Source organism: Brassica rapa, chromosome A06, assembly GCF_000309985.2.
Source record: "Brassica rapa cultivar Chiifu-401-42 chromosome A06, CAAS_Brap_v3.01, whole genome shotgun sequence".
NCBI lineage: Eukaryota > Viridiplantae > Streptophyta > Magnoliopsida > Brassicales > Brassicaceae > Brassica > Brassica rapa.
The window spans coordinates 10,636,627-10,663,971 of NC_024800.2; the positions used below are offsets into that span (position 1 = coordinate 10,636,627).

Sequence of the window (27,345 nt, forward strand, 5' to 3'; positions counted from 1 at the left end):
GTGAGACTTTTAAATATTTTAGTAATTTGTAGTTGTTTTTTTAGTTCAAAATGTAACATATAAAGAAAAAATCTAATTTTTTATTATATGGTTAATGTGGTTGTTTAATTAATTTTAATAGTTTAAAATTAAACAAATATGATAGAAGATACACTAATTGTTATCAAATCTTTATTATTCAAAATCGTTAATTGACATATATATTTTAGCCACATTGGGCAATTTTGTCACATTTATTGAATAAAATAATAAAAACCATTAATAATAAATTTATGGTTAGTTTAATAAAAACGTATTATATAATTATATGAACCAACTTATTTCTCGAATGATTTTAAGAAACATCCTAGCGTAAATATTCAGGAGGAGCAAAAACTAAGTTGGTACACTATGATTCTTCCTTTGGTGGCTATTATTCATGAGATGTTAATCAAGAAAGTTTAGAATTGCCTGCTGCCTGCCTGTCATCAAGCAATTTGGAATTTTTTTAAAAAATTATTGGTGTACTTCATATAAGGAAAATAAAAAGAAAATGGAGGTACCTTATCAAACAAAATCCTGTAGGGATTAAGATGTATAAGTTTATTCCTTTGTCATACAATACGCCAAGGCTTTTGCTGTGTGAAGTGCAATTTTTAACCTAGCTTCCCATTTCATTGGTCTCTTTTTTTTCCCCTGAAACTTAGTTACAATCTTCTTAAGCTACAACTACATCATCCATCAATATATCAGTGAGAAAATGTATAAAAAAGGGAAAGAGATGCTTTGAAAAAGTTGCAGTAGGCATACATATACTCAGAATCAATAAGTCTCTCATATTCATCAGAACAACAACCAATCAAATTCGCCATATGCTCACTCTTCATTCAATCTCCGAACACCTTGTGCTTCATACTGATACTCCACCACATATGTCACAACTCACAAGTTAGAAGCACACATTTCAATGTTTGGTTAAAGTAGGCAAAAACCTTCAAAATGGTGGAGAAAAGACGGAAGGTGAATTCTAGAGGATCAGGCCATGAAAGTCTCCAAAATCGTTTGATGGCAATCTGAGGACCATTGCCGAGTTTTCCCTTGCACCTGATGTTTTCGGACGACAATCCGTCAGTGGCGATCGATTCTCACCTGCTCGAACTGAACTCACAGAAAGTCAGCAGATAATGTCCATCTCGTCTAGATTATTGATGGAGATGTTCGCTGCCAAGACTGAGGTAAATGCATCCCATAGCCGTCGACCAAAACTTGGTTTCCTCCACAAGTTATCGGCTGGGAGACTTCCCACCTCCAAAAGTAACTTTTTTTTTGTTTGATTGGCGACTGAGTTATCATGAATAAGAGTTAGAAGGATAATTCAAAAAATGTTACCAATCATGAATTAATTTTAGAATTTTGAGTTGCTATTTGAATTATGATATGTTATATTTGAGTTACAATTTTGAGTTACCCTTTTAGTCAGTGTCGTGCAAAGGGTTTTAGGGGCCTAAGGCAAGTATTAAAAATAAATTTATATACAGTTATTAAAAAAACAATTTTCTAATACGATATATCACATTCGCGAATACATAAGTTTAGCACTTACAAGAATAAATTTATTACGTAAATATGCTATGTTATGTCCTATAAGAAAAAAAAATGGATTTAGAAATTGAGTTATTCGATTCTCGTGGAAATTTTTTTTTAGAAATAATTTTAAGCAACTAAACTAGAAATTATTTAAAATTTTGGAACCCTAGAAAACGTAATATTATTCGGGGGCCTAAGACAAATGTATTTTTCAATACACTGTAGGCACGCCTCTGCTTTTAGTAAAATTGATAAATGTAACTAATGATACTGTCCATACAGCCAGGACAAAAAGAAGGCGATGAAATCATCGCTCAGAGGGTCTCATTAATGTGGAGCACCATCTCATATCATTGCCTAGCTGTGATGCAGAGGATGTTGTGCTCTGGCGGGGAAAACAAGATGTCTACAAAAGCCAGTTCATCACTCGGGAATCACATCAGACAAGGTGTCTTGGCGCAAGAGCCTATTGTTCAGACACGCGACACCAAAATTCCGGTTCTGTTCATGGCTTGATGGGGGCTGTGTGCTATGTCAACATCAACATGAAACTCGAGATCATCTCTTTTTCCGATGCACTTACAGTTCATCTCTCTGGAGAAGACTAATGTGTGAGCTCTTGGGTAATCATTACACAGAAGAGTGGAGTAGTATCATCCTTTTCATGTCGCAGTCTCAGCTTTCTCGAACCCAGATGTTCCTTGCACGTTACGTATTTCAGACCACGCTTTACATGATATGGCGGGAACGAAATTTTCGAAAGCATGGAGAGAAACCACGACCACCGGAGACTATATTTCGGATAATTGACAGACAAGTCAAGAATATAACTACTTCCATTCGGACACAAGACAAGAGACTAGACAATGCTTTTCAAGACTGGCTCGTAGCAGTGAGAACATAGTTTCCTAATCTTTTGTTGTTAAAAAAAATTATAACCAAAGTAGCTTTTGCTGTAAACAAGTTTATTTTCTTTTCAATCAAATTTAATATTTTATTCAAAAAAAAACTCAGCATCAACAAAATACTACATGTGTTAAGATTTGAGTTAGTATTTTCTTTTGGTTTTCAACTAAAAAACCCACGTTCATTTTAAGTATATTTTAACAAAAAAAAATTTCTAAATTCATTTCATAATAGCTACGTTTATCTAGGTAATTATCTTAACAATTTTTCTATTATTTTAATTATTAGTTCTATTTGGTGACTATTGTTATAAAATAAAATTATTTATTGATATGGGTTCTTTTTACTACATTTAAATGTCTTAGTTAAATTTAAATTAAGATATATTTGTTTTACCTAATATTTTAATAATTTTTAAAAATATTATTATTGTTGTTATTTATATCTTGTTATCATCTAGAACAAATTATACATCAAAAAATTACTAGTAAATTATTTTTTAAATAGTTTTGATGTGCAAACATAACTGAGAGCGTATAGTCCCTCGTTTCTTCCATGACCCAAACCACTCAACTCTACCCTTCCACTTCTGAATTCTAGATACCTTCCACAGCCAATTTAAACTTTTAGAAATAAGCTTTGACTCACTAAGCAGATTGCACATTTCGGTCGAGGGAATCAAACACCAACAAGATAACACAAATCCAATGTGTCAGCTCAGAAGTCAGAACAAACACATAAATATATACTACAAATGCAATATGACCATACTACACACCTTTCATAGATTAATAGTCTATGCGGATGCCATTCAACTACTGCCATGTACATAACCACACAAATCATAACATTTAACTTACACATTCTATTAATAACCATTACACTAGTAACACAATGATAAATAAGATATGCCGCACAAAGGCGATAGCACATTTATATGTAGGGAATCACACAACAATGTTGTCATAAACCATGGGCACGTGAAAAACATTTTATAGTAAGCACTATATGTTTTTCAATTGATTCAATTCCTATCCAACATAAATGATATAACTTTGTATAACTTGGTAAAACAAATTGTATTAGTTGAAACGTACAATTAGGCCTGGCATTTTAACCTGGACACGAAAACCCGTACCGGAACCAACCTAAAAATACACGATCTGAACCCGAACCGAAAATTTACAAGTACCTTTTGGGTACAAATTTCTTTTATCCGAAAGAACCGGAACCAAAAAGAACCGACCCGAATAGAACCGGACCCAAAAATAAATTACTCGAATAGACCCGACCCGATAAGAACCGATTTGTGCTCGGCTTAAAAATATGTATATCTAAAACTATGATTTGTTTGTATTCTGTTTTATATATATTATTTTATGATTTAGTTGAAATATATTTTGTTTACAGTATTTGTTATTATTTTGTAACATAGTATAGTCTGGTTCTGGTGCTTGAATATTTTGCATAGTTACTGTGACAATATCTTTTGATCATATAGTATATATAGTTAGAATAGTAGCATATATTACATATATATAGGTTATGTTGTATCTGCTTGATTGTTCTTTGTTTACACACACATGTTTGTTATATGTTGGGTACATATGTAGTGCTTAATTTAGTTCCGGGTATGAATGTACACTTATAATTCGTCAAAAATTGCTTATGTAGTGTTGGGTACGAAATGAATCAAATGTAAAAGCACGTCCGCAACAATGGTATTCGGAAAGAAAGAGAAATAACAAGTCGAATCGGAGAGGAGATGGAAGAAGAGGGACGAGAGATATAAATAAGACGAAAATACTTTATTGGTTAGATGAAATTAGGGTACAATTGACTTTAACCGCATTAAGAAGGAGTATCAATTCAATGAAGAGCATATTAGATTCATTAAGAGTATGACAGACTACTTTTTTGTTTTAAGAGCCTGCGAAATTTTCGTCCATACATGTTTATAGCTACGTGAGCTTTGAGGTTTCACCAAACTGGTTCTTTGGTCTTTTGGATATGAGTTTCTTGAAATTCACAAACAAACTTTCTTGACTTGTTTTTATTCGCAGTTTGAAAATCGGTGCTCTCTTCTCCAATGGTTGCTATCATTGTTTCTTTTGGGACATGTGTCGATCTTGGTTTTGTTTATTGAGCTGGGCTCTGTGTATGAATCTTGTTCCTTTTAATTCCACAGCCTGTTTCAGCTTGGGGGGAAAAGCCCTGTCATTTTTTTTGATGATGTTAAAATTGACAGAGGAGGGTACTTTTGGATCCTTAAACAAACCATGCTATAAGGACTCCTAACTATTGGTTTAGTTAGTGACCACATCTTTGTTCTAACAGCTGTGGAATGGACTGTGTTTGGTTGTTTCTGTACGAATGGTCATTTGTAGTGCGCCATCTCGACTTCTCGTGCATGTAAGCTGGGCATCTAATCTGCAATAGTCTCTGGTTACAATATTTCATCGAACTGTGATAGATATCCTTAAACACAACTGCTCATCTACCCATGGCTGCTTTAATAAAGCCACTATGTTATTTGTTATAAATTAAACTAGGATAGAGAAGCTTCACTATACTTGTAGTAATGTTATTTTGATGAAATATTGGACAAGCTTGTAAAATGGACAAAAAACATTAAGATTTCAGATCCTTTCGAAGAAGGGCTATAGTCAGCAAAGAACTAAAATTGCTAGACAGAATTTGATATTCTCAAGAATTAACCCCTCATTCCCCCCAAAACCTTCTTACGAACACATCACCACAGAGGACTTTTAGTTAAGTCTTACATCTTAAACTTGTGCAGTAGGAGAGAGAGAGTACTGAAATTTGTCTCAAACGCTAGGAAAGGAAGGTGCAACTGTCCTCTGCGGAGGAGCTCGTCCTGAGGTACATGACAATTCTAGACTAATCCTATCTAGAGCCTGTAATCACTTGCAAGTGTTTTATTGATTTTCGCAGTATTAGACGAAGTCTTTGGTCCTGTTCTGCGTGTCAAAACTTTCTCCACCCAGGATGAAGCCATTCAGATGGCAAATGACTCCCAGTGAGTTTAGATTTATCTACATACCCATATCAAGAAGCTCCAATAATACATGTACACTACATTTTATGCCTGTGACTCAGTACTTGAGTGTGAAGCAGGTGACTCGATATATCTCTGATGAACCATGGGGATGGTAGAAAGCTCCTTCCTATCTCTGAGATGAGCACTATACTTCCTGATACAGTGATAGTGATACTAATGAGTGTACAATAATATAAAACAAAGAGATCCGTATAGAACCTAGGTTTTCACTTTTGAGATTCTTTAAAAATAAAAGATGGGGATTATATATAAGTTACATACAACTGGCATTGGAATCAAGCAAAAGATGATTTCTAAACAGCCTACAGTGAAAGCACAGAGATGGTGCAGTCTGCATCTTAAAATGTCGGATTCCTGCCGTTAAAATTTGTGTGGAGAAACTAAACCCACATTGGTCAAAACGAAATGTTCACTAGTAAGAGAAGATTAAGAATATCTCTAATGGCGTTTTGATGTATCTGGTAATGGATTCTTCTGCGTGACTTCGCTGTACCATGACTTCCAAGCGTCCATGTAATGCGCAAAGAGGTCTTTCAAAACTGAAATTTTTATTCAGAAAACAACTTTTTAATATGTTTGTTTTGATAGCAAAATCTTCTCAAACATCAAATGGATATGAGTGCTATATATATATATATATATATTACCTTGATTTTGGTAAGTAGGACGATAATCCGAAACTAGATTCTCAACATCAAAAGCTCTCTTGGAGTTGTCCTCCAAACGAGCAGCTGGATATGTACCACCAGCGGCTGGTGCAAAAAGACCAAACTTGTAGCGTCTTGATTCATGAGCATCATCAGAGCTTTGATTATAAGAACTATCTGCTATTGCGTGTTGTTTCATCTTTATCCTCCTCTCGGTAGCATTTTCATGGGTTCTGCTTCTCTTGACACTGACGTTAGTGAGATCAGTTCCAAAAACTCTCTTCGTTGATTCGGCTTGCATCAAATCGCTGCTGAGTGTGAAAGTAGGCTCACCATTGTATCCTAACCATTTGAAAGCTGGTTTTCTAGAATCTAAGGTGTGAGTCTGTCATCACCAGAGAGAACATATAGTAAAGACTAATTTAACATCAATAAATCATTGATGGTTCATGAAATACTGCAGCCAGCTAAGTATTAGTTTTGGTTACCTTCTCAATGAGATTCATTGATGACAAGACATTCGCAATATCATAAAGCCGCCTCACTTTTGCTGCCACAAGAAGATATCAATGTGTCAACAAGAGAGTATGCAGAATAAACAAAAGAGTCAAAAGGTCAAAAGATAAAGATGATTACTTCTCATTATTGATGTATTGTGGGCATCTCCAAGTAGTAATTTTGCAGCCTCGTCAAGGGAGATGATCCTAGCCTAAAGATTCAACCAAATGTATAAGTAACATAATGAAAAAAACTCTTAGTTCGTAAAATCGAATCTCTAGCTTGTCACTTACTTCAGAGCAAACAAAGAGCTTGATAAAGTTCTGAGTAAGCAGTCCTAAAGATTTCTCTCGTCGATTATCTGCCACACATAACCAACCAACGTGAGACGTCAGAGAATCCACATTATATCTAATGAATCTTATCTTTTCTTTGGCCTAAGGTGGTCCAGTGCTACTTCCATTAATTTTAATAAGATGGATCAATCTAGCCTAGAACTTGGTAATTCACTGAGTCTACTTTGCAACGGAACCAAACCTAGAGACATACACAAAAGTACCTATTTTAGAGGGATCAAGAGAGCCAGGTTTGGAGGTATCAGTCTGGCTACTAGAAAGAGGCTGAGAAGAAGACTCTTCCTCATCATCTTCATCATCAGATACCTGAAATTAATATAGCATAGGCCCTTACAGCATAAGAAGCAAGACAACAACTTCAAGAGTCAAGACTCAATCGAAATCCACATACTTTGACATTCTCGTTGGTATAAAAACGGTGGAAAGTGTCCTTAGCACCTTCTTCCTGCATCAGGAACACACTACCTATGAGAATTTGAAGTCTATAACACATTCTGTAAAGAAAAGAAACACACTTGTAGCTCCTTCAACGCTGCCGGAATCGCAGAAAATCCTTTCCACGTATACTGATTCTTCGCTCTTTTTGTTAAAACCTAAAAGTTTCATCAAGACTCAATCAACATAAAGAAAAATGAAAAAAAGTGAAGAATGAAACAAATCTCACCCCTACACTCTCCAGAACGTTAACAATATCGTAGATTCTCCGTCTCTCAACTCCTGGAGACACAATCAAACTCAGACCCAAGCCAGAAATGAAATAAAATCTGAAACAGGGTGAGGAGAAAAACCTAATTTGGAGGCGGCGTCATCAAGCCCAATGGTTTCGATTCCATGTCGATTGTAGAGAGCTAAGAAACTGTGGAGGAGGAAGGCGACTGATAATCAAAGACGCAAACATTAGAGAGAAAGGGGGAGTAGAGGAGAAAGGAACTGACTTGGTGCAAAGAAGGCCCAGAGATTTCTGCTTCCGGCTGTAGGAATGGTGCAAAGAGGAAGACGATGAAGTGAGCGGCAGATTGGGGTTTTCCGGCGGCAGATCTGACATTGTTGGGACGGAGAGGAGGATGGGTAAGGAGGGATTTAAGGAAAATAGATTCGAAATAAATTGGGGGGAAGATACGTTGAAACTTGAAAACTTGAGCGCCAATTTGAATTTCGTTCGTTTTTGGGTCCTCCTTCCTCTCTCCTTCCTCTCCCCCTCAAATCTTGTAAAGCTGTTCCCCCCGTTACGGTTCCGTGGTCGGTTCCGGTCGGTATTATCGGTTTTTTATTTATTTTTTCCGGTTTGGAAAATTTTGTTTCAACAATATTTACGGTTCTGATTAACGCACATATACGTACCTAGAAGTACATTTGAAATTTACTAATTTAAACTATTTTTATTGATTTTTTTTTTTAAGTTGTAAGTTGATTTGAATTTTTACAGTGTGATTGTTTAGATTTGGATTTTTGTTTTAATATTTGACTTTGGAAAATTAAATCTTTTGGGATTTATAAAGTTTTACGCGAGTAGTTAATATGAGATTCGGTCGGTTTAAATGCACATATTTTCTAAAATTAGATTGGCGTGATTATAGTTGCTTTTTATTGAATGGCCATTTTTTAGAAAAAAAAAACTTATTTGCTGAATAGTAAATGTTAAAATGGAAATTAAGTAAATGACAATGATTTTAATATAATGAAAAACAAACATTTACATCTTAATTTATCCGATTATATTTTTTTTTACCATTATCCGGTAAAGATGTATGTTGTCCTGCAATATATGATAAGTGTGGTTAAAAATTATTTTGAAAGGAAAAAGAAAACAATCATCTACATCACATGTTTATTGACCATATACATACATATACATTAAGTGTTATATTCCATATCGTCGAAATAGTATAGGTTTATAATTTTACCCACATACTCTAATGCTAAACATTACCCCAACCGCTATATACTAAACCCTAAACCCAACTCCACCCCAACTCCTAAATACTAAACCATAAACCTTAATCAGTAAATCATAAACCCAAATATAAACCATAAAACCTAAATATAAATCCTAAATCAAAATAAGATGGAACAAACTAAATAGCATAGTATATATTAGTAAAATTATAAAATTATGATTACATGGAATAAGCTAATGCTGATCTCAACCATATCCCTTCACCTTTTGAATACTAAATCATAAACACTAAACCTTAACCCAAATATAAATCTTAAACCCAAATATCAAAAAAAATTTAAAGTGCATAATATTATATAATATTAAATTAAATTATGTAATATTAAATTATACAATATAGGTTATAGTACGATTTGTACATGTTCAAAAAATTGTAACGATACTTAAAACTAAGAAAATTACGAACAAAATATAATATTCTTTAGTAATCATCAAATAGAATTGAACATGATAAAATAGTAATTTAACAAAATATATCACATTACATAATATGAATAGAACAACCATAATATATATTGTTCTACATTTCTATTATATATGCATATAATAGAATAAAACACAATAAACAAAAATTATTCATCTTCTCTGATCAACTTTGGATCATTCACGGCGACAAAAATGTAAGTGTATCTGACGACATCATTGGAGATAGTATATGTAACCCCCCAAAAATGTATGTTGTTCTACTTTTTATCTCGTATATAAAATATTAATGTTTTAGTATATAGTTAAGCATTCGTCTTTAAAAATAAAACATAAATTAAAAAGTAAAATTATAAATAGTGAAACTTTATTGATAAAACCAAACAACAATAATTCAAAAATATAGTTATTGTTTTTTAATATGTGTGAGTAATCTTAAACATCATACATTTATGTACAAAGGGAGTAATGGGTTTGTCTACTTTCACAAAATTCCAGAATATATCTGATTAGTAACCATCATTCTAAATATGTAATGATTGACTAATGAATTGTTTGCTTTGTTGTTATTTAGCTAAATTTAAGATTTTTAGGTTTCTACATCTATTTTTATACATTTTCATTAATGCAATGGTACCAAACTAAAATCTAATGCAATACGACAAAATTGTGGATATATCAAATAAATAAAGATTGAAATCACTGATTAATCATGTAAAAAATCACAATTTAAAAATTATTATTTCCTGTTTTTGTTTCACAGACCTGTTTTAAAGCCGAAAGTTGATAATGCACAATCAACAAGCCCAAGAAACAAGTGTTTTTCTCTCTAATTTAAAAATGATTGGATGGAGGGAGAGATCAGGGCCGAACTAATTTTAGACCTTGTTAAAAAAAATTATTAATCGTAGAATTTATCAAGTAATTTTAAAATTTAATAACTTTGTCTGATTTTTTTTTTAATTATAAGTTCTAAATTTAGCATTATATCTAAAAATTTACCATAATTTATCTATATATTTTAAAAAATTCTTAGGCTTTTTATTTTTATATTTCGGGCCCTGTTCAACCGCTCCACTTGTGCGTGCTGTTGGACGGTCTTGGGAGAGATGTTTCAGAGATCTCCGCGACGAGGAATTATAGATTTTCATCAATTCCTTTTTTTTCCTCTAACGTCTTTAACTTATTAAACAGGGTCTACTATAGTTATTAAGAGCATCTCTAACTTCACTCCATATTTTATTCCAAAATAGAGTGGGAAATAGAGTAATAAGGAAACAAAAATATTACTCTACAAATGGAGTAACATTTTTTTTTTGTTCATTACTTCATATCATACTTCATTTTGGATTAGATGGAAACAACAAGGGGGGAATCCAGGAAATTTCGTAACATGGTGCATAAATGGTAAGAACATTTAAAACAAAAAAAATATTTTATTATATAAAGCTTGGTTCTTCAAAGTTGCTAATTAACATGATCGCCACATGCGTCAATAATTTTTTTAAAGATTGCGACAAGTGTTAAAAATACGATTTTTTCTTAGGATTTAAAAGAGATTTAGAAAATAAAAGTTATTATTACAAAAATATATTTTTGCGATTCTTTTTAAAATTTTGGAAAAGAACAATTTCTATTACATAATCTTTTACAATTACATATTGTTAAAATCATTGGATAGTAATTTTTATATTTTTTAATCCTAAACAAGTAAATAATTGTAAAAAGTTGGTTGAAAGTAATTTATTGTCTAAAAAATATAATTTTTTCGTTTTTAAAGATAATAAAGAAAGAAAATTGCAAAAGATAAATATTAACTAAAAAAATCTAAAAAAAAATAATTATAAATTCCTACAAGTACAGGATATTATTTAATAAAAATCAAAAAGTAAAACTAAATATAAAATAAGTAATATTTCCTTTTTTAAAGCCTAAACAAAAGAAAATTGCAAAAGTATTACTATTATATTGCTATTATATAGTCTTTTATAGTTATATATTGTTAAAATTATTAGATAGTAATTTTTATCTTTTTAAATCCTAAAAAAGTAAATAATTGTAAAAATCTATTTGAAAGTAATTTTTTTGTTTGAAAAAAAATATAAATTTCGTTTTTAAAGATAATAAAGAAAGAAAACTGTAAGAGAAAAATATTAATTAAAACAAATCTAGAAAAAAAAACGAATTATAAAATCCTACAAGTACAAGAAATTATTTAATAAAAATCATAAAGTAAAACTAACTAAAAAATAAGTAATATTTTTTTTTTTCAAAACCAAAACAAAAGAAAATTTTAAAAGTATTACTATTATTTTACTATAAATAACAAACTTTCCTTTTTATAGATAATTGTATGTTAATAATTTATAAACAAAAAAAATAGCTACAAATATTTCACAACTATATTTAGGTTTTAGCTTCCACATATTATTTTCAAACAATAAAATATTATTTACGAGAAAAATATTACCTAAGTATTTTCTTTTAATTTTTTGATACAACTCAATTTTTCTTATCATCTTATTACATTTTATGATGCTAACGCTATTTTTTTTTAAATTACGATGTGTTATCGTATATGAGTATGTGTGAATATGATAAATATTTGTTTGTACGTATAAGACAAAATATAATTGTTAAACAGAAAATTTTATTAAAAATAAATTTATTTTATAAAAAAATTAAACTATGAAGAATTATAGTATCCTACTAATACAAGAAAACTTTTAATGAAAAATATTAAAGAAAACAATTATAAAATAAATAAGTTTCCTTTTTTAAAAGTCTAAAAAAATAAAATTGTAAAAGAAATATTATTTTTCTTATAAATTACTAAATTTCCTTTTTCATAGGTAATTTTGTGTTTACAAAATTATAAACCAAAATAACTTCAAATATTTCACTCGATATGATTGTTACATGTACCTATAAAAAAATTATATTGTTAATGTGTCAATAAAAATGTGCCATTATGTGAAAATAACTTTTGTTTCCTAAAATCCTAAATAAAATAGATTTGTGAAATAATTTTTCATTTTTCAATCTTCACCAAATAAGATTTTTTAAAAATTTAAGATTGTAACATGTGTTAATCTATCTCATAGTTAAATATATATATACTAATATACTAACAAAAACGAATTTTATTAAAAAAGTAATTATAAATATTATTTAATAGTAATTTTCCTTTTTTAAAATCCTAATCAAAATATAACTGCAAAAGATTATTTGATAATATTGTGAAATGTGTTTGTATGTATAAGACAAAATATATAAATAATTTAACAGAATTTTTTCTATTAAAAATAAAATAGTTGTATAAAAATATAAAAGAAAAACAAATTATCAAATAATTAGTTTCCCTTTTAAAAGTCTAACTAAAACAAAAATGTAAAAGTAATCTTATTTTTATTATAATTAACTAACTTTACTTTTTAATAATTTTGTGTTAAAAAAATATAAAATAAAATTAACTTCAAATATTCAAATGATATGATTGTGACATGTGTTAACTAAAAAAATTAGATTGTGAATGTGTCAATAAAAACTGTCATTATGTGAAATAACTTCATCTTTTTCTAAAATCTTAAATAAAAGAGATTTATAAAAAAATAAAAAAAATTCTAATCTTAACCATGATAGTAACAATTATTTGAATTTTTTTTACATCCTGACGAGAGAGAATTGTAAAATTTTATTTAATAGTAATTTTTGCTTAAAAATTAATTATAAAAATGATTGTAACAATTATTTAATTAACAAGGAAAATAGGAAAAATATTAATGATATTGAAAATACGAATTTCGAAAATGGAAACTTAAAAGAGAAATTGCCACAAATAGCACATTCATAGTACCACATTTCATGTTTACACTAACCACTTTTACCCTCACTTTTAACGAAGGGTAAAAGACAATTATACCGTTAGGGTTAACTAATCTAAACTTAGGGTTTAGAATTTAGGGGTGTGGTAGGGTTTTTGGAATGCGAAATTTAGGATTTTAATAAATATATAAATAAATACTTAAAAAATTTAAAAAAAATAGTTTCAAACATAATTTTCGTTTTTCAAAAAGAAATTTGAAAAAAAAAATTTCAAAAAATTTCAAAAAACTTTTTTTTATAAAAAAGGTTGAATTTGAAAAAGTATAATTCGAAAACATAATTTATTTTTTTTACTTTTTTATCGTTTTAATTCTTTATTTTTTTCTATTTTTTTATTATTTAAATAATGATTTATTATATACATAAATAACAAAAACATAAGAGTCTTTTGCCACTTAATGAAGAAGGTATTTTTGAAAATGTCTCCTTAGTGGTGGTAAAAATGAAAAATGGTACCATGAAATTGGTAAACATGTAATTTTCCCAACTTAAAAAAAAATAATATTAAATGGAAATAATTATTTGATAGATATTTTATTTTCTAAATCCTAGACAAAATATAATTGTAAAAAATTATATAATATTAATTTCCTTTTATAATATCATGTAAAAGAATATTTGATAGTTGTTTTTATTTTTTATAAGAAAATCCTAAAAAAAAGAATTTTGTATCATATTTTTAAGTCATAACCAAAAGAGAATTGTAAAATTTTATTTGATAATATTTTTAAGAGATTATTTGATGACGAACATGATACTAAAAATTATTTAATTAACCAAAAAATGTAAAATTGGTGTTAATACGAATTGTAAAAACAGTAATTTTTAAAATTATATATTAATAACTAAAATAATTTTTTGATAGCAATTTTTTTCTGAAATTTTAAAGAGAAGATAATCGTAATTGGTTATATGACTGTAATTTTTCTTTTCTAAAATCTTAAGCAAAATTGTAAAGAGTATTTAATATTATTTTTTATCTTTAATTGTAAATAAAAAAGAGATTTATAAAATAGAATTTTTTCCTTTTTTAAAAAATCCTAGCAAAATAAAACTTTAAAGACTTATTTAATAAAACATTAAATTATAATATTGTCGTTCACTCGATTGGTGTAGTTGACTTTCATTTCTTTTTACTTTTTACTTTTCATTCAATTTCTTATTTCAGGTGGTGTTCAGTTTAAACGTTTAGGTATAATATTTTCTCTAATCCTATGTACAAAGTTTATAACAATTCATTTATGCACCATGATTATAAAATACAAATATTAACTTAAACTTATATGTGAAAACGAGTTTTAGTTATAAAATAATTTCAAACAACATATGCAAAAAACAATCATAAATCTATAATAAAATAATTTATTATTTCATATTTTTATTAAATTAAAATATCAAACAAACTCGTTGCAACGCAACAGGCTCATATCTTGTATAGAATGAATCGTGGATTGATATGGTGCACAGAGTAAATTTAGTTGCCACATTGAAAAAGAATAATTAAATTCCTTATACAAAATTTTGAATCTATACTATTAAAACATGATCCTATTGTCCTTTTTACCTTAACCTGCTATTTTCTTTACTAACATTGCATGTTTCATTAAGAGCAATCAAGTAATATTAATACACATTTATTTTGAGTCATTTTTTCGGATCAAGCCCACATTAGATCTCTTTTGGGCGATTTGGGCCGACTAAGAAATTAGATCCAATTCTCACATTTTTTTCTTTGGACCATTGAGTCCAAGTTCAAATAATTTTTTTCAACTATTTTTAATTATTTTTTTTTCTTTTCTTAATATAATTTAAGCATTCATACGAAAATTAAATTTTGCATTGAAAAGTATAAATCTTTATTAAAAGTATATAATTTTTTTTATTAAAATATTAACCACATAATAAAATTAATTTATCAGAGTTATACCAACTTAATTCATTAAAAAAATAAAGTTTAATTTTTAAAACATAAATCCCCCTGTATATTAAAAGAGAAGTCACTTTAGTGATTTATGGTGACGTGTCGCTCATAGGTGAAGTTTCAATTTAATTGTTATAATTTGATTGGTCGATTGTTTTTAATTTTTATTTATTTAATTTAGATCTAAATATTTAAGGTAAGTCTAAAATCATTTAACACCAATTACCATATAATCTAAAGAATATTACAAATAACAATTTATGGACACTAATTCTCGAAATTATAGAAAGATTAATAATATTTTATTTATCACTTTCAATATTTATAAACTATAAAATATAATGAACGAAATTTTATATAAGATAATTATAATAGTTTTATATTCTACTTGATGAATTGTATTCGAATAAAATTATATAATAACTATTTTAAATATAACAAAATACAAACATGTTTATTAATATTATTTTTAAATTATTTATCGTTGTTTAAAGAATAAATTCATCAGAATTTTAAAATAACTTATGAATAGTTTAAATGTAAGTTACCTTATTTATTTTGCAAAGTAACTTATGAATAATTTTTTTTCTTGCGCAAGTTGACAAATAACTTATGAATAGTTTAAATATAAGTTACCTTATTTATTTTAAACATTTCTTGCCCAAGTTATTATCACATTTATTAAAATTTTAAATACCAATTTACCTTAATGTTTCTAAATTTTTAATTCGTTTGTAATGACTTACCTTATTAAAATATAAAATTCCCGGTGAAATAGTTAATAGGGGGATAACTTTCTTTAATCTATTTCAATATTTATTGTGAAAACTAATTATAGCAACGTCATTTATTTTTGAAAGGTCGACAATATAAAGTTGTCTTATTGAGAATAAGCATTTCTTGCGCAAGTTAGTATCACATTAATTCGACTTTTAAATCTTTCTAAATTGTTAATTCATTTTTAATGACTTACTTTGTTTTAAATATGCATTACTTGCGCAAGTTCTTATATATATTAAATGCAAACCAGCTTATGACAAAGTAAAGTTGATATTTTTTTTCAATCTATTTCAATATTTATTGCGGGAAATAAATATTCAAACGTCATTTATTATTAAAAGTCGACTATATATAAAGATACTCCCAAGGTCTTACATACAATACAATACAGTGTTGTGAAGATATCAAATTTTTAATAACAGTATGGCAATAGTTCAAGCTCCCAAAAACCGAGTGTTTTTTATCAGGCAATTAAAACTATGTAAAGATACATGACGTATTGAGGTTAGAATTCTTCACTTGTGGAGAAATTACAATAAAGATTCCGGAAACACCATCGAAATGGTTTTCGTTGATAAAGAACTAAGTAGATTACTATATTTTTTACAACTCATAATCGTCTTTAGTCTTTTGTTCTCAATCTAGTTTATATAACTTTATCTCATCTTCGTGTAGAGGACAAGAATTCATGCTTCAGTTGGTGAACAACTCATCAAACAATTTGAAGGGAAACTAACCGAGGGCGATGCGAAGGTCGTCCAGTTATTCAAATTGTATGATGCTATTGTTGATTATCTGACAACCGCACATCCGTACAAAATTGGCTTCTTTCAAACAAATTTTGTTGGAACAGCTGATGAATTTCCGAGTGAAGTTCCGGAGAAGTATTTTGCAGATGCACGGTATGTCAATTTAATATTTTGACTATTTCAATTTAATATTTTGACTATTTTACGGGTGTGCGGTATACCTTCACAGCTTACGAATCAAGTATTTTGACTATTTCGATGACGGTATGTCAATTTAATATTATTTTCTGTTCAATAAAATTTAGAAACTTATAAATCTATCAAATAATGTTAACCCGTCCAATTGCTTACAAAATTTAAAAACCTTTTTGCAGGTTTCTAATGGATTTTGTTTTCTTTATCGAGGATTGTACTTCATAATTTATATTATTTATGGATAATATTTTCAATTTTATTATATTTTCTTTTAATATGTCTACATAAATGTTTCGATATTATTTATGTAAAAATAATATTATTCACCTAAAATAAAGAATTACAACACATATACAATACAATTCTAATTAAAGATAATATAAAATCTGTTACTTCTAAAACTTTGCACTATTCCATATTTTGAAAGAGAAGTCACTTTAGTGATTTCTGGTGGCGTGTCGCTCATAGGTGAAGTTTCAAGAAATTGGTATAATTTGATTGGTCGATTGTTCTTAATTTTTATTTATTTAATTTAGATCTACAAATTTAAGGTAAGTCCAAAATCATTTAACACCACGTGTCATATAATCTAAAGAATATTACAAATAACAATTTATGGAAACTAATTCTCTAAATTACAGAAAGATTAATAATGTTTTATTTATTACTTTCAATATTTATAAACTATAAAATATTATGAACGAAAGTTTATATAAGATAACTATAATAGTTTTATACTCTACTTGATGAATTATATTCGGATATAGTTTTATAATAACGATTTTAAATATAACAAAATCCAAACATGTTTATTAATTATATTTTTAAATTATTTATCGTTGTTTAAAGAATAAATTTATCAGAATTTTAAAATAATTTATAAAATGTTATAAATTATTTATAAAAATATAAACCTACTACATATTGATTGAGAAGTCATATAAGTGATTTTTTTATTACGTGTCGATCATAAATGAACTCTTCAAATTGTTATAATTTGATTGGCCGATGATTTGAAGATTTTATTTATTATAATTATATCTAAAAGGAAAGGATAATTCAATTACCACTTTCCAAATAATCTACATAATTTTAGAAATACTTATTTATGGTAACTAATTGTTGAAACTATGAAAGAGTAATAATGTGATCAAATTTTTTATATATTTATAAATTACATAAAATAAGAAACAAAAATGTTTATTTGAATTGATATAATGATTTTATATACATATAGAAAGCCTTATATTTGTATATAAAATATCATAATAACTATTAATGTTTAATAAATTCCATGCATGCTTTATAAATCATTTATTAAATTATAAATAAATTTATAAAATTATTTATACTGGTTTGTCATATGTTTTAAATTATAATAAGAGGTTCTATATATTCTTTAGAAAGGTGAGCTATATCATCATTTTTTTTTCTTCAGCTCTTTTCCTATTGCACATGTCGTTTTCTGATTTGACATGTGCAAGTTGCAAAGTAACTTATGAATAGTTTAAATGTAAGTTACCTTATTTATTTTAAACATTTCTTGCCCAAGTTATTATCACATTTATTGAAATTATAAATGCCAATTTACCTTAATGTTTCTAAATTCTTAATTCGTTTGTAATGACTTACCTTATTACAATATAAAATCCCTCATGAAATTTTCTTTTTAAACACACAAATTATTTTGGGACGTTGCAATTATACATATACACAATAACTGCCTCTTGATACTGAAGTTACTTTGTTCCCCCTCGTCCATGTCAAATATTGAGTACCAGCTTTTCTCCATGACTGATGATTTCTCGCAAAGACGGTGGTATTAAAATGTAAAATCCGTTACTTCTAAAACTATACACTATTTATTCTGTATTTTGAATTTTGTTATGTCCGCACAGGGTGCGGGCCGGTCACCTAGTAGTCATTTAAAATAAAATACGATAAATAAAGATAAAAAATTTAAGTCTTTTATAAAATAAAACACAAATATATGAAAATATGACATTTACTAAATATTTGTCAATTAAAAAAAATAATAATAAACCCGCGCTTTGAAAGCGCGGATCAAAATCTAGTACCCAAATTATTGTGGGTACACATGTCCCCATACTAACCAACCTTGATTCGGCCCTGGAGACAACAACTCAATTGGATTTGAGGTAATAGCAGGCCCGGCTCTGGCCCAGTGCTAGAGATGCATTTGCACAGGGCCCATTTCTTTTTTTTGACTTTTTCAGCTTAGTTTAGGGCCCGCCATATTTTAAAAAAAAAAAATTGTATGAAGAAATGGGCCTCAAAATTTTCAGCACAGAGCCCATTTTTTGTTTGAGACGGACCTGGGTAATAGACCTGATGATCACAATCTTTCCATAGAGTTACCACTTTTGTGGCATGAACTGAAGTTGAGTAGACTTGTCTGCTCCTTGAGTTTTGGCTACCTCATCCAAATGTTGTATTTTGGAATGCTACTTGAAAAGAAAAACCAAAATCTCCACATACGTGTCTTGAAAAGTTGATCCTTCTCTAATTCCATCATGCACTAGTACCAAAACAAATCATGCTGGATTTGGTGTAGCTCTAAGGACACTGGAGACTTCATGGTGCTTAACAGAAGCTGAGATTCCATCAGGCATGATGAGAGTATCTATCGGTTCAGTGTCTTCTTTTGCATTATGTTGATTGTTGACAAAAGTCATGATAAAAATGTTAAATCTTTATTAGTTCAAAAAACAAAGCAGAGAGTGAATGAGAGAGTCTAGAGAAAGTGAACAAAACCCATGAGAAAAAGCTATTACTTTCGCTAGTGTGCGCTTCGTTCCTTTCCGTCGCCGGCGCCATGCTTCGGCGTGATTCCTCGAGAGAGAGATGTGAAGTTTTTGCTTCCATTACAGTTTTACCTCCTTTCTATAGCTGAAAGATCGGATCTTTATAGTTTGAGGATGTATAAAGTGAAGAAAATATTTGTTGTTGTTACTCTATTTTATATAGTGTGTTTGATTAATATTTTTATATGCTATGTGTTTGTGCATATATTTCTTCAAATTATTCTTTTAATTATAATAGTTGTTGCTTATATTTTTGATTCTCAAAATTTCTTTATAATTGATTTACTGCTAAAATAAACTAGTGTCACTTACAAATTGATTATCTTATGAAAAATTGAAGCATCATAAGCAAATATAAAAGGTTTAGTTGATTAAAAGTTGGATTTCTTTGAGCTTAATTAATTATTAACTTGAAAAATGTGATAATGGTATCATTATTTAAGTATCTTTACATTTTCAACACATAAATATGTATAAATCCACTAAAATCCATTATAAAGTCAAATTTATTAATAAATTTGTGTAACAGAATAACAAGTTATTTGAATTAGTTTTTATAAATCATAAGACGGATAACATATGGTTTCAACATTGGTTTTAAAATAATTGAAGTATGTTTTTTTTTTACATTTCCATTGATGCAGTTGTACCAAACTAAAAGCTAATGCAATACGACAGAATTGTGAATCAAATAAATAAATTAAATATACGCTGAAATCACATTTAACCATGTATAAAAAAGTAATTTTATTAATAAAAAAAAACTCATTTCTTATTTTTGTTTCATGGGCCTATTCTAAAGCCCAAAGTTGATCATGCACAATCAACGAGCCCAAGAAACACGTGTTTTTTTCGTTAATTTCAAAATGATTGGATGGAGGGAGAGAGATCTTCAGACCTTTTGGATCTTCAGAAATCTCAGCGACGACGAATAACAGAATTTTCATCGATATTTTTTGTCCAACGCCTTTTAACTTAAGCAGAGCAGCAGCTTCTTCTGCCATGGTCTCCAAAGAGAGTTGCCGCAACGAGATCCGTGCGGCTATTGGACAGCTCAGCGAACGTTGCTTACACTCCGCCGCAAAATGGTTCCTTCCTTAAAACCCTAATCTTATTCTCTCCCATCCAAAATTGAATTTCTTCAGTCTCCGTTATCGGAATCTGGGCTAGCTGTAAACGATCTGATTCCAATGCCCACGTGGCAGAATTGCTGAATTTGATTAGCTGTTGTCTAAATGGGAGTGTGTGAGCTCTTCGACACTTTTCGAATGTTTGATGAAAGATTGTAATTTTTGTTCAATTGAGTTAAAGTTTCAATTTTTTTTAATACTCACATGTTAATTCTAGTCACTTCAACATCCTTTGACATCTTCTTGCCTTGTTTCGCAATTGAAGGGCAGGAGAGCAGCTTGTGGGGATAGAGCAAGACCCTTCTAATTTCACACCTTCGAACACGAGGTTCCAGCGAGGAAGCTCTAGCATCCGTAGAAGGTTTAGCACTAACGAATCTATCTCAACCCCACAACCTTCCGTTGGCTTCTCTCAAGCGGCTACTCCTCTCCCGGAAGAAGATGAAGTTATTGATGGTGACCTTTACCATTTGGCCAAGTCTTACTTCAACTGTCGAGAGTACAGAAGGGCTTCCCATGTTCTTCGTGATCAAATGAGCAAGAAGTCAGTTTTCTTGCGCTGCTATTCTCTTTATCTGGTATGTTTTTTTAGCTAGAGCTTCTCTATGATATATTAAAATAGAATGATGGAATGATTTTTTTAGAAGGTGGCTGCAATGTTCTGTCAAGTTTCTTTTGGTCTTGACCTTGTAAGGCTGCTTATAAACTTCCAGTGATTAAAGTAGTCACAAATAATTCATATGAATACAAGAGTCTTAGGGTATGCAACTTGCTTCAGTAAAGATCATGTATAAAGCCTTCAAATTGCAAATGTTTCTTGATTTATTTTACTCACTACTATCTTCACTAAAACCAATAGTACTGTATCACATGGCATTCACTTTGTTATGGTTTATTCCATGAAAGGCTGGAGAAAAACGGAAAGAGGAGGAAATGATAGAACTTGAAGGCTCCTTGGGTAAGAGTGATGCCATAAACCGTGAACTGGTATCTTTGGAGAGGGAACTATCGGCCCTGAAGAGGACCGGAGCAATTGATTCTTTTGGATTGTACTTGTATGGTGTGGTTCTTAAAGAAAAAGGAAACGAAACCCTTGCTCGTGCCAGCCTCGTTGAGTCTGTGAACAGCTATCCGTGGAACTGGAATGCCTGGTCAGAGCTTCAGTCTCTCTGTACTTCCATCGAAATCTTGAACAGCCTCAATCTAAGCAACCACTGGATGAAGGAGTTTTTTCTTGCCAGTGCTTATCAAGAGCTCAGAATGCACACTGAGTCCTTGGCCAAGTACGAATATCTGCAAGGCATTTTCAGTTTTAGCAATTACATCCAAGCTCAAACTGCAAAAGCTCAGTACAGTCTTCGGGAGTTTGACCAGGTTGAGATCATGTTTGAAGACCTTCTGAGAAACGATCCTTATCGTGTGGAAGATATGGACTTGTATTCCAATGTTCTGTATGCAAAAGAAGCATGTGCTGCGCTGAGTTACCTTGCTCACAAGGTGTTTTTGACTGATAAGTACAGACCTGAGTCTTGCTGCATCATCGGCAATTACTACAGTTTAAAGGGTCAGCATGAGAAAGCAGTGATGTACTTCCGGAGAGCTTTGAAGCTGAACAAGAAGTACTTGTCCGCGTGGACTCTTATGGGCCATGAATATGTTGAGATGAAGAACACTCCTGCTGCCATCGATGCATATCGACGAGCTGTTGATATAAACCCGTGTGATTACCGAGCTTGGTATGGGTTAGGACAAGCGTATGAGATGATGGGGATGCCTTTCTATGCGCTTCACTATTTCCGCAAATCCATATTCTTTCTTCCAAACGACTCTCGGTTGTGGATAGCCATGGCGAAATGCTACCAAACCGAGCAGATTTACATGCTTGAAGAAGCCATCAAGTGCTACAAAAGAGCTGTGAGCTGTACTGACACGGAAGGTATAGCTCTTAACCAGCTGGCGAAGCTTCATCAGAAGCTTGGACGAGACGAAGAAGCTGCGGTTTACTTCGAGAAGGATGTGGAGAGAATGGATAGTGAAGGGTTAGAAGGACCAAACATGTTAGAGGCCTTGGTTTTCCTTGCTACGCATTTCAAAACTCACAAAAAGTTTGAAGAGGCAGAAGTGTATTGCACCCGTATTCTCGATTACAGTGGCCCTGTAAGTTTGTTTGCTCTCAACTGTTAACACTTTAGTTTACAAGGATGGTGTATCCTGTTATGATTACACATAGTGTGACGAGATTGCATTCATGTTTTTTCAGGAGAAGGAGAAGGCAAAGAGCTTACTGAGAGGGATCAGAATGGAGAAAACAGGTTTTCCTTCGATGGATATGGAGCATTTTCCTCTTTAGTTGTATTGTACCCAATACTCGAAAGCTCTTTGAGAGAGAGAGAGTGAGAGAGAATGTCTTGCATCAGGTACACTAAGAATTTTTTAATCTTTTGGTTATCTATGCATCTCTTTTGTAACAGCAGAATCTGCTTATTTATAATCTAAGTTCCAGATAATAATAGATTCCAGATGGTTGTTCCGTGATCCTTGGTTTAGAGATTCGATACCCAGCCTATTCTTATTTTCTTTATCAACAATTTGACCTCTCTCTGCTCTATGTGCATTTATTTGTACATTCAAATAGTGTCCATGACATACAAGAAGCTAGGAGTGAGAAAGAGTCCTCGTTCGTCTCCAAATAATTTGAATCAAAAGATGGGCTAAGATTGGAACGAAAAGTGAAAATCATGAAAAAGTTCCAGTTATCAATATTGTGAAAAGTCGAGATTCTGTCAAATAAATATTGCAATTGTGTTTCCAAACAGGAACTTCATACATAAGTAGTTTTCTTATTATCTGCTTAAAAAGTGACACCAGTAGCATAAGAAGTTCACATCAGCGGTAGGATGCATCACAATGTGAAATTGACAAATGAGGGTTTGTATATCATAGGGAAGAGATTCAATTCGAGAAAACAATATAACAGCAAAAGAGTGCAGGGGGTCGTTCAGTATTTAGGATCAGTGAAGAATTTGTTGATGCCAGGCATGATCTCAGGGTGCTTGTTGCGAACGTACTTCCTCAGGAAGTTCTCCTTGTACTTCTCTCCCTCTGCATGGTTATCCAAAATCCCAGCAGCCCTATTCTCCTTGGTACATCTGGTTGTTAAAATTCACAAGAAAGAAGACAACTTTAGAACACCAATACAACATCTCTGCTTTGAATTTTTCTAGTTTGCTCTCTTCTCTATCACATAAGCAGCATAATATATAACACCGAATTAAATGACTGGTTCCCAATCAAAAGTCTTAGCAAACTCCTCCATGTATCATAGAACTTGGGCTGAGTATTTTTTTTTTTTTAAACGACATCGTTTTCAGATTGAAGGATATCATTATGCGGATTCACACACAACAAGAGGGAGAGACAAATATGTTGGTCGGACCTAAGACACAAAAGGGGGGAGACAAGACAAACCTGACTTCAGGATTGCCGGTGATGTTTCTGATCAAAGAAAACGCGCAGATACCCACGGCAACTCCCGTAGCCGCGAACAACGGATACACCTGAATAGGTAGGAGAAACAACAAAACACGTTTTCAACCTTTAGCCAATCAGATCTTAGAAGAAATACTCTAATCATCCAGATCTACGCTATATTACACTTGGAAATAAGAAAAACAAAGATTATGAAAGATCGATAAGAGTACCTCGGGTCTCAACCAACGGCTCGACATTGGAATCGCAGATAAGAAGATGTCCGATCGAGAGAGCTTACAAGAGGAAGACGGCTTCTCTCTGAGAATGAATGTTGAGTTGAGACGAGACCCCACAAGGGCTTTTATTTGACTTTATTAGTTTTTTTTTTTTTTTTACGTTTCTTTCGGGTGAGTGTTGTAAGAAACAAATTAATTAATTATTTCTTTTATTTTCTGTAAATTCGACACTATTTTCTGATTGGCAGCGTGGCGTCCATCTTGAATCCAATGAATTATTGACATCTGTCCTTTTAGTGTTTCGAGGTACGGTTTCTTGACGCGCTCCTATAATGATGGCAAATTGCAGCAAATGCCAAATGGGCAAGTTGTAAGATTCTCTTTTTTTTTTCCGTCATAATGTTTTCATTTTCATTGAAAAAGGACAAGGCCCAAACATAACCGAACTACAATCGGGCCCAAAACGAACCGGGCCAACTAAAACCAAGAAGAAAAGCCTTCAGCCCCAACAACCTGGGCCTTAAGCCCATACCCAAACCCTAGGGTAGGGAACCCTAATTACCGCGCCTCACCGAACGTCGACGGCGCCGCCCAAACCCCAACTTGCCACCGCACAAACGCCATGTCGCATGGGGACAAACATCGGAGAGCATCATTCCATCGCAATCTCATCAGTATCCCATGCCGACCGGGCCAAACACTCACCAAACACGATCTGCGTAGTCTCATCAGAACCGTCTACCATTGACCAACCACCCCCGACATACCGAGTCGTTTCAGGTGAGAGATCAAGAGGCGGAAGAAATATGAAGCTTTGATTTTCCGACTACACCGAGAAAGAAGAGCAGAGAAAAACTAGAGAGACTGAAACGACAAGAAAAAAAACCAAAGCCGAGAAGAGCGATACTAACTGAGTTACCGCCTTCCGGAAGCAGGAGCCGGCGATGACGGTGCTAACAGAGCCACCGTCTCCCAGAAACAAAGGCCGACGGTCGTAGAGCTGAGAGAGCCTCTACTCCCCGGGATCTAAAACTGAACTCATGAGCCGTCTGCCGCTTCGATTAACCGTTCTTCACCCCTCACCCCGACTCCAGAGAAAACAGCATCGCCGCCGTCAGGAAGACCGTACGAGCCGATCCCTTCTTGGCGTGATACCCTAACCCAGAGCCGTCAGCATGTCGGGGGGGGGGGTCGGTAGATCGAAAACCACAGCGGAAATCCTTGACTTGACCGAAAAAAATGAGCCACCGACGCCGGCACGCGCGCGGACGCGCCACCGGACGTCGGGGGCGACGACACTTTCTCTCTCACTTTTCAATTGACCTTTTCATTCGATTTTTTGTAAGATTCTCTTATCTTCTGCTTATTTTATTAAGGGTTTTTAGTAATTAAACCCCTCAACTAAAGATGAATCGTAAAAAAAACCCTCAACTAAAAATCCTGTGAAATAAACCCTCAACTTTAGTTCCGTTAACATATGTTACCCTCCGTTTAAAAAACCGTGACGGAGGGTGACATATGTTAACGGTTTATAAGTTGAGGGTTTATTTCACTGGATTTTTAGTTGAGGGTTTTTTTCACGATTCATCTTTAGTTGAGGGGTTTTATCACTAAAAGTCATTAAATATTATTAAATTATTTATTATCATTTATACATTGTTTTAAGATTTATAAGCCTTTAAAACTAATTTATAAATTTTAATACATTAATATATTTGTATATTAATTTATACATCTTAAATTAATAATTTTTAACACTACTTACAACTTATTATAACTTTGAAATATTAAATTATTTGATATTTGGAAATAGTGATATAAAAAAATTTGTGTGTTTATATCGTCATTGTCAAATATGAAATAATTAAAAGTTTCTAAGTTATATTAAGTCTTAAGTAGTGTCGAGATAATTCATCCATGAAGTCAATCTTTCTATTTAGAGTATGACGCACTTTTTCTTTTTTTCATGATTTCTGTCATCCGGTTCATACTTCTCCCCCCTCCAAAATAATGCATGATTATTTTTATTATCATTGATTTCTGAATAACTACATTATATTTTTATTTTCTTGATCAATAATATATTTGAAACATAAAGTAATACAATAAATCAAGAACAATATAGAAAAATAGAAAAGTATGAGTCTGATGACGAAAATCATGAAAATAAGAAAAAGTACGTCATACTCCAAATAAAAAGATTGACTTCATGGATGAATTATCCTCAACACTACTTAAGATTTAATATAACTTAGAAACTTTCAATTATTTGATATTTGAAAATGACGATATAAACACACAATTTTTTTTATATCACTATTGCCAAATATCAAATAATTTAATATTTTGAAGTTATAATAAGTTGTAAATCGTGTTGAAAATTATTAATTTAAAATGTATAAATTAATTTTATAATAGATTAATGTATTAATAATATACATTAGTTTTAAAGGCTTACAAATCAATCTAAAACAATGTATAAATGAATAATAAATAACTTAAAAACCCTTTAATGACTTTTAGTGATAAAACCCCTCAACTATTTTTGAATCGTAAAAAAAACCCTCAACTAAGTTTTCAACATTATAAACCCTCAACTTATAAACCGTTAACATATGTCACCCTCCGTCACAGTTTTTTAAACGGAGGGTAACATATGTTAACGGAACTAAAGTTGAGGGTTTATTTCACAGGATTTTTAGTTGAGGGTTTTTTTTA

The 27,345-nt window shown here is 31.1% G+C and overlaps 3 protein-coding genes and 1 long non-coding RNA gene across 5 annotated transcripts in view; 2 read left to right on the forward strand and 2 right to left on the reverse strand.

Moving 5' to 3' along the window:
- LOC117126241 lies at positions 1-5,984 on the forward strand. The gene is made up of 2 exons (XR_004448770.1): positions 1-5,355; positions 5,428-5,984. It is a non-coding gene; the product is annotated as an uncharacterized LOC117126241 (long non-coding RNA).
- LOC103873170 (E2F transcription factor-like E2FE) overlaps positions 5,765-27,345 on the reverse strand; it is a 24,389-nt gene continuing 2,808 nt past the window's right edge. Inside the window, exons 2-13 of the mRNA XM_018659929.2 lie at positions 19,940-19,944; positions 7,991-8,238; positions 7,844-7,911; positions 7,720-7,772; positions 7,571-7,648; positions 7,447-7,500; positions 7,259-7,361; positions 6,993-7,060; positions 6,838-6,910; positions 6,690-6,751; positions 6,202-6,586; positions 5,765-6,093 (exon numbers count right to left, since the gene is read on the reverse strand). Coding sequence (XP_018515445.2) covers positions 5,993-6,093; positions 6,202-6,586; positions 6,690-6,751; positions 6,838-6,910; positions 6,993-7,060; positions 7,259-7,361; positions 7,447-7,500; positions 7,571-7,648; positions 7,720-7,772; positions 7,844-7,911; positions 7,991-8,238; positions 19,940-19,944 — 1,298 coding nt within the window. The 3' untranslated portion in view covers positions 5,765-5,992. The remainder of the gene's footprint in view (positions 6,094-6,201; positions 6,587-6,689; positions 6,752-6,837; positions 6,911-6,992; positions 7,061-7,258; positions 7,362-7,446; positions 7,501-7,570; positions 7,649-7,719; positions 7,773-7,843; positions 7,912-7,990; positions 8,239-19,939; positions 19,945-27,345) is intronic.
- On the forward strand, positions 20,658-23,455 carry LOC103873172 (anaphase-promoting complex subunit 8). 2 transcript variants are annotated; one of them, XM_009151596.3, is made up of 4 exons: positions 20,658-20,878; positions 21,186-21,498; positions 21,827-23,077; positions 23,181-23,455. In XM_009151596.3, exons 1-4 carry the CDS (start codon positions 20,793-20,795, stop codon positions 23,268-23,270), a joined length of 1,740 nt encoding a protein of 579 aa, XP_009149844.1. In that variant the 5' UTR covers positions 20,658-20,792; the 3' UTR covers positions 23,271-23,455. The 2 variants fall into 2 exon arrangements, with proteins under 2 accessions (XP_009149844.1, XP_033129893.1); XM_033274002.1 differs by lacking the exon at positions 20,658-20,878 and adding an exon at positions 21,011-21,075.
- LOC103873171 lies at positions 23,699-24,827 on the reverse strand. The gene is made up of 3 exons (XM_009151595.3): positions 24,622-24,827; positions 24,389-24,477; positions 23,699-24,069 (listed from the first exon to the last, which is right to left on the reverse strand). Exons 1-3 carry the CDS (start codon positions 24,646-24,648, stop codon positions 23,919-23,921), a joined length of 267 nt encoding a protein of 88 aa, XP_009149843.1. The 5' UTR covers positions 24,649-24,827; the 3' UTR covers positions 23,699-23,918.

Excerpts from the sequence above, each read along its gene's own strand:
- LOC103873172 (XM_009151596.3), top strand. The coding sequence starts at position 20,793 with ATGGTCTCCAAAGAGAGTTGCCGCAACGAGATCCGTGCGGCTATTGGA. Across the intron at positions 21,499-21,826 it reads GCTGCTATTCTCTTTATCTG|GCTGGAGAAAAACGGAAAGA; the intron begins GTATGTTTTTTT and ends ATTCCATGAAAG. Across the intron at positions 23,078-23,180 it reads TTCTCGATTACAGTGGCCCT|GAGAAGGAGAAGGCAAAGAG; the intron begins GTAAGTTTGTTT and ends ATGTTTTTTCAG.
- LOC103873171 (XM_009151595.3), bottom strand. The coding sequence starts at position 24,648 with ATGTCGAGCCGTTGGTTGAGACCCGAG. Across the intron at positions 24,478-24,621 it reads GCCGTTGGTTGAGACCCGAG|GTGTATCCGTTGTTCGCGGC; the intron begins GTACTCTTATCG and ends CTACCTATTCAG. Across the intron at positions 24,070-24,388 it reads ACCGGCAATCCTGAAGTCAG|ATGTACCAAGGAGAATAGGG; the intron begins GTTTGTCTTGTC and ends TTTAACAACCAG.